We start from the raw sequence: 11574 nt of genomic DNA, 5'->3' as shown, positions 1-11574 counted from the left end.
CGGCGACGACGGCGACTACTCCGTGTTTAGCCCGTTTCTTTTTTAATTAGATATATTATGTAATAAAAATCCGTGACTATTATGTAATATATGCCGAACTTTGTCGAACTTTGCTATATTTTTGCCTTTTTTAAACGCGCCTGGGACGGTCCTGGGCCGGGCGGTTGGGGACCAACTCGTCCCAAGGCCATTTTTTACGCCGGCTCATCCCGAGACGGCGATTTTAGGCGCCCCCTTGAGGGGCCAATGGCTGGAGATGCTCTGACTTAGCATCGAAAGGATGGACAGCTTTAACTAGCGTGTCCCAAGCTGAAAGCCGGATGCGTACGTGCATCACGGTACGAGCGGGGAGTGCGGGCGCCGCCGTGCCGTTGGCGGCGAAGACGTTCCACATGGTGAGCGACCTGGGCACCTGGTGTGCCGGGGAGGCACGAGCAACACGTTCCTCGTCCTCGACCCCGCCGCCTTCTCCAACTTTCTATACAGATTTATGCACGCGTCCTCTGCGCCAGCCAGTGGCCAGCTCTCAAGTGCGGTTCAGTGGTTGTGCTTATTCCTGCTCCCCATTGCTGATTCAATCTCAGGGTTTTCCCAAGTTTTTTCTTTCGAGGATAGGGTTTTCCCAATTCAAGGTTGGCCCGGAGACGTGGCATGTGGGAGTTGGCGCACGAGTGTTCGTGCGCGCCCATGGAAAACTGCCGCCGCTGATCGTTGCGCAAGAAGAAGAGGGAGCTGTGCGAGGAACGATCCAGGCGGTGGTGCAGAGGCTACCTACTCAGTTGAAACGGTTACCTACCAGTACCAGCGGTAAAAGCTGTCGCGCATTTTCAATTAAAATGGGCATACAGACTAGGTAAGTACAGCGGGGAATGCTATATATATGTAATAGTAGTAGTTCCTGAAACTCACAACAGTCAAAGCCAGGGATATCGACAGCATCTGAGCTCGTGAACAGAAACGCATTTTTGCTGATTTCTAGCGTTAATCATCCGGAGTTAATTTTTTCTCCCGGCCCATCGACGGCACTTACGTTTGGTAAAATACCACCCATTCTCTGATCGCGTTGTGGCAATCTGAGGCTACAACAGTGTCGATTTTACATGTTTAGGGGGGTAAAACTACCGAGGGATCAACCCAAGTGAGCTTTCCTTTTTCAGGAAACTATTCGAATAGGACAACTGTCTAGATGCGACAACGTGCTTTGCCTTTGAAGCTTCATTCTACATTACTCAAGCTGCTTGCAGTTCGAAGCCACCAGAAGTGAAGGAGACTTGTCCAGGTATGCACACCGCTACAGTCCCATCTCTGCACAAGTATCACCTGCATAACAGCATTGCATTATGTTCTTTCGGTCTCCAAACCAGCAACAGATTTGTACTACAAAAACTACAAGTTAGGTGAAAATCTTACCCTGATTCATAAAATAATCAGACAAGATGGAACATTAAACTTCAGGTAAATGTGTACTATTGTATCTGTTCATTCATAAGCTTAAGCTTTATAGGAAAAACCACAGGTAAATGTGTACTATTGTATTAAATCAGCTCCCTAGAATGTAAGTATAGAATATTGCAACAAGAACAACAGCTTCAGTTTACCAATAACTGAAGGGACCTTGGCAGACAGATGGCATAATAACATGACAGATCTTCCAAAAGTTAAAGAAATGTTCCAACTGACAACCATCTGTCTACAAAACTACTGCCTATAAACGTTTTGTTAAAGAATACAACCATTTGCGAGCTGCAACAAAACAAGTTTGGCTGCCCTTTCAGCATTTCCTGTTCAATACTGTACAATAACCCTTTTTTTCTTCATTCACAGATTGTAAATGGTCACAATTCATAACTAACATTTACAAGCACATACTTAATCCCATAATCAACATGTCAGATATATCTAGGTGCGTTTTACTGATTTTAATAATGTATTCTTAACAAGCTGGTGCATAGATACACAAATGCCCACCCAAAATTCGACTAGATCCTAGGGCAACAAGTATCTTCCCAAAGAGCATGAGTACAAAAAGGAAGCACCCCTTGAAAATTGATTATATCATTTATATAACTGAGAGTAACAAAGTCCCAAACAAATGGGTCATCCCCATTGGTCGAATAAATACATTGATGAGCATTTATACCACATAACAGTCGGGAAACAGAAAATTGTGAGTTTTATAGGTCCAGAATCTTACCAGAATGGATGTACGTCTCCTAATCATCTTCGACTTCCCTTCTCCTCTTTGTGTTAAGAATATTTTTCTTGCTGTTGAATTCAACCAAGTAATACAAGTTATCTCTAGGGTCTTCGGCTCCAGAGCCACACTGTCTTAGTGCACCTTTGAACACTATACCACACTTTCCCCGGTAAAATGTGAATCGATAACCCTCTTTTTCAAGCAATGGTACTGATATAAGATTTCTCGTGGCCTTGGGGGAGTACAGAACTTTTGACAAATTAAGATTTTCAGTTTTGATATCTCCACTGTGAGTACTCGATATAGTACCCTTTGGGGTTTGATAGACTTCCTTGCAAGGTCTAATATTGGCCAAAAGCTCTTTTTTGCAAGTCATGTGGCATGCAGAGCAAGTATCAAAAACCCACCCCTGCATATGCATTAATTACCAAGTTAGGAAAAAATATGAGATATTAAGACCTGTAATAATGACTGGCTGAAAAAAGATATATGATGCGAAGAGCAAGAAATAAGACAGTTTATACCTCATAACCTTGCTTCCGTGGAAGGTTCACACCAGCTATCTCTTCAGGTTCAGGGTCTGGTTGTACCCAGTTGATGCCCCTAAACACACAGTCTTTACATTGCGTATCCGTATAGCCTTCTCCAATGATAATTGCATTATCTACGTCAGTGATCTGGAACAAGCTACTAGTAATTGAAATAAGCAACCCTTGCTGATCCAGCTGTCCCACAGAGAATACACTGAAAGCAATATCTGGTATATACAACACTTGGCTCAGATTTATATTCTCAAAAGCAACAGATCCTATTTCCTCTGCAACACACTCCACCTCATCTGCAAGAAAAACTGGCTCCTGTTCTTCCTTGGGAATAGGCTTCAAATTCTTCATATAAGATTTGTTATTGCATATGTGGAATGATGCACCAGAGTCCAAGTGAAACATTGGCCGTCTTTTAGATATGCAACAGAGCTCAAATCTTCTGACAAGACTTTCCTAATAGAATTTTATATTTCAGAAAAGATAAAGCTCAAATTTATATTTCAGATAAGATAAAGCTCAGGGAGAAAATTAAGACAATGTACTAATCAACCCTCACATCATTACCTCACACCGCGATAAGCATTCAGGTTGCTTTGAATTAGTTATTAAGCTTATATTGCTATCTTCAGTATTAATCTGCACAGAATAACAAAACAATGAGTAACAGATTCAAATGAATATATGGAGAAATATTTTGGCTAAAATGACCATCTACCTTCAAAGCTAAAACGGGGTCCTCCTTATTGGCACCCCCAACCTCCATCTGCAAGGGCTTATTATTCCCGACAACACCAGTACAGCACTCAAAAGGGGGGGCATCATAATTTTCTGGCTGTGAACATAGAAAAATATGTTAACTTTCACCAACAAAGTTGTATGGAATATGCAATTGTTAAATCCTTTTTTGCAGAAGCAAGAGAACTAGGTTATAGTTCATTCAGAATCAATACAGTGCTGATCCTATTTTACTAGTGACCTGACTCACTCTAAGAAACAATCTCTGTATTTAATGAAACTTGATGTCAAGTGTCAGAGTTAGCTGTGCAATTTCTTCTTTCTATAGGATTTTGTTTGCATATGTATGTCTATAGTTTATAATCAATCCGTTTGGCCCAATATCAATACAAAGGCCATTCTGTCGACAGTCACTACTATGTGGAATATATCAGGATGGAGACAAACCAATCTAAACAAGGCAATTAGTTATGAAATATCTTATTTCCACATGATACTGTATGCTACAGTAAAACTACGAGTCTTACTCCACGACATTATAACTTTATAAGTATATATCCAAATGATAGGGTGTTTCCTCAGGTCAGTATTTACTGTTACTGAGTATCGACTATTGAACATTGACTGTTAATGTGACAACACAAAAGTGAAAACAAAATTGTAGTTTGAGAGGCACTTGCCCTTGATCACTCAAAGATAATGAATTGAAAAGGTGCAACTAACGAAATGAATTTAGTGAGATGTCCTAGGAAGTGAAACTTCAGGCAACTATTTTTGTGTGCTTCCCAGCCAATCCAAACACAATGGTGGATGCAAGTTTTAATATGATTCAGTACATAACTATACCAAAATGGTACACTTACTGTCTCATCATCATAGTATAGCAGCTTCATCTGGATCTTGAACTGAACCAAAACAAACGGCAGCATCAAATCAGCACAATCAAACTACAACATCAAATCAGCACAATCTAATAAAATTAGTGACAATAATTACCTTGTCTGGCAATTCTTCCAAGGTGCTCATGAGGGAAACAAGAGTTCTGATTAATTTACAAGCAACACTCCTGAAAAAGAGATCATTGGCATCATCACACTGTTGTGTACCAAAGTTTTGTAAATGAACAACTGCTTTAAAAAAATTGAGTAACACCAACTTATAACACCCGGTTTCTACACTAAATTGAACTGGTATATAACAGTTGCCAGAAGTTAGTAAAAAACGAGGTCATAATGTAGAGAGAAATGGAATACTGAACTCCTTCATGTCTCCACTTTCTGACATTACCTTATACACCACACTACTTCTATATGAAGGCCACAACTACATGGAAGTACAAATCCCACAACCTATAACTAAGTGGCAAGGAGCACAAAATACAAACAAGAAAAATATCATAGCATCCAAAAGGGATATGCAAATAACACCTCATGTGATCAGGAGTGACTTCTGCGGCATTTGACTTGAATTTAATGCCATTTTTTTCACTCCCGGTGAGATTCACTTCCATAACAACATCTTCACGATTCAAGTTTGGATACCTAAATGAAACTGCATGCCAATTATGACAAATAATAAGCAACTATTGGACAAATGACCCATCAGTCATGCTCTGTTTTCACAAAAAGAAAAACATTAGCAAACTCTAAACTGTGATACTCACAGGCATACTCCTCAATAATTTCCCCTTCCTCCTCACATATGCAAAGTAGAAGGGTCTTGAGATAATTCTTTTGTAACGCATCATAAACACCTATTTTTTATCACAGATTCAATAAGAACCAAATTGGAAAAGCAATGTAAAGCATACAATCATAAAAACAGTAAAATAAAGAATGAGCTGAAGTTGCCTAGTGCAGTTTTTACCCTTTTCCAGCAGATCAATGAACCTCCTAATCTCAGGATCAATGTGCATGAGCATCTGAATCTCAATTCCTGCAAAATAAAATGTTATGTGAGGCTCTGAGCTAATAAATTTTACATTAACTGCAGATTTTGCATTTAGGTATTAGCTCAAACGATGAGCAATGCTGACCTATATCTGGGATAGACTTGACAATGAAACAATTCTCAGGGAATAGGCCTCTGATGTAGCTGATGTTGTATATGGCAATCCGGAGCAAATTCATTGCCTGTTTGGGTAACATATCGACGATGTTATTTAAAGTAACTACACAGGAAACAAAAGACTATACACTATGTTGTGGCTTAGTGAACAGCGAACAAAACATCGCAATTGGAGAATGAGACAAAAACTATCTACCGTACTCCATCAGAATTATTTGTCAAAGTCCAACTAGAAAATATGTGTCACAAGGAAGCTAATGTTGGTTTCGATTGGTTCCAAGAAATGTTTACTGAGTTGTAAACTACTCCCTCCGTTCCATATTTATAGTTGAACTAAAACCACAATAATAATTATGGAACGGAGGGAGTAACAATATATACTTCCTGAAGGCAGAACACTGTATTAAGAAAGTTCACGGGGTGGCACATGGAAATGGTCAATAAATGGTACTGTACAACAATACTCCACACTTAGACATTGAAACGACAGCAAAAATCATGTCAGTCTGAATCAAACTCGAATGACATAATTTTTGTGAAGCTGCTCCACACGAATTTGGAAAAACGGAAGTAAGCACACGATTGGGAGATCAGGTGAACAACTCCCCGATGCTGTGATTTGGAAACCACAGAAATAGTTAGATACTCCTCCTAGTCAGCAGTCAGCACATGTAATCCTCCAAATCAGGTACAAAATTGAGTGAAATCGAGCAAATGCAAGTAACGCTACGCCAAACCCTAGCGAAATTCGGGAGGACTAAGAGAAGTGAATCACGCAACCCCGTCTGCCTCCTCCTCCTCGAGACCTCCCGGCCTCCCCCCAAAATCAGATACGAAATTGAGGGAAATCGACCCAATCCGAGTAACAATACGGCAAACCCTAGCGAAATTTCGGGGGGAGGGGGGGGGGGGGGGGGGGGGGGGGGGTGGACTGAGAGAAGTGAATCACGCAGCACCGACTGCCTCCTCCTCCTCCTTCTCCAGACCTCCCACTCCGCCCCTCCCCCTTCCCCCACACCCCCACCTCCACGTACACCGATCACAAGGTGCTTCGCTTACCACACACGCACCCCGCAAGCAACGCATCCTCCAAATCGGACGAAAATCGAGTGAAATCGAACCAATGCAGGTGATTCCGGCCAAACCCTAGCGAAATCGGGAGAGAAGCTTACTAGCGAATCACCCGGCATCGTCTCTGCCTCCATATTATCGCCCCGCTCCGCCTGCATCGATCACGCTTTGCTTAGTTAGCACGCACCCACCCCGCAAGCAACGCCAGATATACGGAAGGAGCAAGGAGCTCACCATTTCGCTCCTGCGGACTTTTGTGAGGGACGGGGGAGAGGAAAGGGAGAGAAAGGTGTTAATTCGCTACTTATAGAGAAGACGGGGGCTTTTGGGGGGCTTCGCCAATAAGCGGAGACGCTTGATCAAAGAAGGCTTCTGCACTGTCAAGTGAACAGACGGTGTGGATGTATTTTTTTAGGGGGGAGGGGGGGGGAGGGAAGGCCATACGGTGTTTTATCTCTTTTTTTCTTTTGACAACCGGTGTTTTATCTCTATTATTTCTTCTACTACCTAAAAAGTTAAGGTTTTCTCTCTCGAGAAAAGTTGTTTCGCTCGTCTACCTTCGTCACTGTACCGCCCGGATAATTATGCTACAGTAATCTCATGCTAATGATGCCACGTCATCGCGATTACCGTGTTAAGCTCGCGTTTGTTCAAAGTCGGTTCCAAATTCAAGTTTAAAGTAAGTAAAAAGAAAAGACAAAAATAAATAAAAGAAAAGGAGAAGGAAAAAAACAGTAAAAGAGAGAAGCCCCTTCCCCCACTCGACCGTGGCCCAGCTGGACCACCAGACCACCTGGCCGGCCCACCTCTCCCTCTCCCTTATCCCCCCCCCCCCACGCACCCAAAATATCTGGACAGATCGCCCCATTCCCCCATGACTCTCTCTCTCTCTCCCTCTCCCAATCCGATCTGGATCGGGTCGTTCCCCCTCCCCCCCCGCTGCGTCCCCGACGCCACCGTCGCACAGGGCCCCCCTTGCCGGAGCCTCTCGACCCCGCCGCCTCTCCCCGGCGCCCGTTGTCGGCGCCGCCCGTCACCGCCGGACCACCCCGTCCCCGCCTCTCCCTCGCGCTACTCCCTCCCCGAGCTGGACATCGTCGCCGTCGCACGCCGTCGCCCCGCTACTCCGGCCCTCCCCCGAGCGCGCCTTTGCACCTCTACAGGGCTGGTGAGCCCCCTTCGTCCGACTCCCCTGCGTGCGTCCGCACGCCCGATCTCGCGTGCGCCCGCCCCTTGTCCCGTCGTTGCCTGTGGCCGCGGCCCCGGCTGGCCACGCCCGGGTACGATGCCCGGCGACTGCCCTGGCGCCCGTGCCCGTTTGCCGCTGCCCAGCGCCCGATTGGCCCCTAGGGCCAATGACGAATGGGCCCCGCCACACTGGGCCAATGACATGTGGGCCTAGCCCCCCCCCACCCAAAAAAGGAATTAAAATTAATTAAACAGATTAATTACTTAGTTAACAAATTAATTAACTTAACTAATTTAGGTTAATTAACTTAACTTAATTAACCTGTCTAATTAACTAGTTCACTAAGTTAATTAGCTATCAGTCTATGACAGTGGGACCCCTCTGTCAGTTTGACTGGTCAACAGGTCAAAGTTGACTGTTGACATCACTCTGACATCATGCTGACATCATTATTCATTTCTGTCGAATTTAATAATTAATAATAATTTCAGAATATTGTTAATACTTTAATATATCATAGAAAAATAATCGTAACTCGGATGAAAAAGTTTTATACATGAAAGTTGCTCACAACGACGAGACGAATCCGAATACGCGGTCCGTTCATCTGTCGCATGCCCCTAGCATAGCGAACATGCAACCTTTTCCCTTCGTTTCATTTGTCCGAAAATGCCAGACTTCGGGAAAACTATCCCGGATGCTACCCCCTTCGCCGGTATCGTGTAGTACCGCGTTAGGACACATCTAGCGCCGTGTTTCATCATGTCATGCATAGTATTGCATATGTTTGCTTGTATTTACTGTTTCTTCCCCCTCTTTTGTCCAGTAGATCCCGAGACCGCTGCTGATGCCGCTGTGATCGACTACGTCAATGACGACCCTTCTCCCCTTTCATCGGAGCTTCCAGGCAAGCCCCCCCCTTTGATCATCCCGTTATCGCCCATTCCATTCTCTCATGCTTGCATTAGATTTTGCTACTGTTATTGTTTGCTCCTATTCTGATGCATAGCCTGCTTTTGTAACCTGCTTATTGTTACCTACCTGCTTATCCTAAACTGCTTAGTATAGGTTGGTTAGTGATCCATCAGTGACCCCACCTTGTCCTTGTTGCCCCTGCTTCATCATCGATGACTCGATCAACGTGATCGACGACCAGAGCCCGACACCTCACATCACATCACGCCCCTTTTGTTGCTCGACTCTGCAGAGCTACTATCGAATGCCGAGGGTGATCCCTCATAACGCACTCCTAATGATAATTCTGTAGTGTAGCTATTCGGTCGTGGTCATCGAGGGTGATTTCCTCTTTCACCATTCCCGGTACGGCTCTGTCGTGCAACACCTCAAGTGTGAACCTTGAGGGTGGTCCCTCTTACGTTCACCTTGATGATTACATTGAGTGGAATCCGCCGGGGGTGATTCCTCGGGTTTTCCCCTTGATGTCTGGACACACAGTTACCTTGACTTCACTTGAGACCGTTGTGAAAGCCGGGCGGGCCCGGAGAGCACCCGTGCGATGTGACGGTGGCGGCTGGCTGTTTAGCGGTATCACCCGGGAGGGGGTGATAGCTCCGGACTTGTCCCGACAGCCGTCACTTCTTTTATATAATGCACTAACAGGTTTGGGTATTTGTTCTGAGTTGGCCTTTGGCCTTTACGCACTAACCACCACGCGGGAATAGTTATGGGCCTCAGCGTCGCAGTATCAGCCGAAGCTTTGTCAGACGTCCAGTTCAGCATTGCGGCACGGCTGGGCCGGCACCATCCTGTAGTGGTGGAGCCTGGTCCGCCCTGCTCGCAACGACCCGGAGTGCAACGGGCGATGGGCCCAGACCACGGCGTGCTTAGGATGTAGACCGGCGGGGACCTCTCTGCTGAGCCTAGGTAGGGCTACGACGTGTTGATCTTCCGAGGCCGGGCATTGACCCCAGAAAGGTGTGTCCGGCCAGAGTGATGGAGCGTGTTGGAAAACGTGGTGCACCCCTGCAGGGAAGATATATATTCGAATACCGTGTCCACGGTAATGGACGTTCAGACTTGTATCCTGATCTTATAAAACTAGAAATGGATACTTGATATGTGATGGATATGTGGCTCTGGGATTGCTTTCTCGTAGGGAGTCGAGGAAGGATCTCTGGGCGTTGATACTACAACATGCTTGTTAATTATAAACTGCTACTCTTTACTCTTCTACATGTTTCAAGATGCTCGGAGCTGCTTGAAGATGCTAGTCTTCGATAGGCTAGGCCTTCCCCTCTATTCTGGCATTCTGCAGTTCAGTCCACATATACAACCCTTCCATTTGATACCAATGCATACTTAGTATAGATCTGATGCTTGCGAGTACTTTGGATGAGTACTCACGGTCCCCCTTTTCCCCTTCTTTCTTCTTTCTGGTTGTTGCAACCAGATGGTGGATCCCTGGAGCCAGAAGCCACCGCTGACGGATACTACTACGTGGAGACCGCTGACGACCAGGAGTAGTTAGGAGGTCCCAGGCAGGAGGCCTTGCCTCTTCGATCGTTGATGTTTGTGTTTGCCTTCTTAAGGCATCCTTGTCTAACTACTTATGTCTGTACTCAGATATTGTTGCTTCCGCTGACTCTTCTGTATCGAGCTTGTATTCGAGCCCTCGAGGCCCCTGGCTTGTAATATGAAGCTTGTATTATTTTGATTTGTGTCTAGAGTTGTGTTGTGATATCTTCCCATGAGTCCCTGATCTTGATCGTACACATTTGCGTGCATGATTAGTGTACGGTCGAATCGGGGGCGTCATAAGTTGGTATCAGAGCCGACTGCCTGTAGGATCCCCCTTTAGAACTCCTTGGCCGAAGTTGAGTCTAGTCTTTGAAAACTATTTTACTAACATGGCTGTGTGGCTTACGGGCCCACGTCGCCAAATGGGTGGTATTAGGATCTTTTACTCCTCGTCTATGCTCAGGGTCTCTGATCTCTCTTCTATTCGGGTTAAATGATTTTGCTAACTCTATCCTAGGTTCTCGTGATCACATCCATCCGGAGATTTGTATTATGCCTTTCTTGAATTGGGAGCCAGGATCTGCTTCACATTGTTTACGGGCCGCAAGATCCTTTTATCGAGGGCACCATGCGTCGTCCCCTGCAGATTCCTCGCTCTAGTGGTTTTCTCCGACGTGGATGTAGCCTTTGCTATGTCTCGTTGTTGTATCCCTCCATCGCGTGCCAGCGTGCCGCCTAGTATGTCTAGGATGATTCTCTTGTCCGAACTCATACTAACGTATAAATGGCTCCGTATATGTATATGTATGTCTTTAATGACTACTGTTTTGTACATAATGCGCCTTTGCTCATTGTTCAAGTTACATCATGAATGACTCCATACACCTGCTCCAACCTCTTGTTAAAACTGCTCCCTGATGTTTTTAGCAGGATGGCTGACGATCCTCCACCTCCACCTTATATTGCCGCAATGATGCAGCAGTTTGAGCTGAATCGTCAGTTTATGACTGGGGTAATGGCCCAGTTTCCAAACCAGAATGTTCATCAACAACCTGCCCCAATAACACTGCCAGAATTTGTGCGCCTCAACCCGTCCATTTTCCGCAACTCCACCAATCCTATGGATGCTGATGATTGGCTTCGTGACATCATGTTTGAGATGGAGTCAGCTAATGTTGCACCTGCCAGTTACGTCACCTTTGCGACATTCCACTTGAAGGGTCCAGCTGCTCAATGGTGGGAAAGCCACAGGGGTATGCTGCCTGCAGAGACTGTAACCACTTGGCAGGAAT

At 45.1% G+C, this 11574-nt stretch overlaps 1 protein-coding gene across 1 annotated transcript; it reads right to left on the bottom strand.

The window, feature by feature from the left end:
* Positions 1–940: 940 nt before the first annotated feature.
* Positions 941–6974, bottom strand: LOC123122222 (meiosis-specific protein PAIR2). Its single transcript, XM_044542370.1, has 13 exons — positions 6850–6974; positions 6717–6767; positions 5513–5609; positions 5344–5412; positions 5141–5230; positions 4905–5028; positions 4474–4543; positions 4341–4382; positions 3458–3574; positions 3307–3378; positions 2722–3195; positions 2195–2606; positions 941–1320 (listed from the first exon to the last, which is right to left on the bottom strand). Exons 1-12 carry the CDS (start codon positions 6850–6852, stop codon positions 2214–2216), a joined length of 1602 nt encoding a protein of 533 aa, XP_044398305.1. The 5' UTR covers positions 6853–6974; the 3' UTR covers positions 941–1320; positions 2195–2213.
* Between the last annotated feature and the right edge of the window lie 4600 nt (positions 6975–11574).

The sequence above is a fragment of the Triticum aestivum genome, chromosome 5D (assembly GCF_018294505.1).
Source record: "Triticum aestivum cultivar Chinese Spring chromosome 5D, IWGSC CS RefSeq v2.1, whole genome shotgun sequence".
Taxonomy (NCBI): domain Eukaryota; kingdom Viridiplantae; phylum Streptophyta; class Magnoliopsida; order Poales; family Poaceae; genus Triticum; species Triticum aestivum.
The sequence above is the reverse complement of the archived record's forward strand: the minus strand, read 5'-3'. Positions and strand labels throughout refer to the sequence as shown.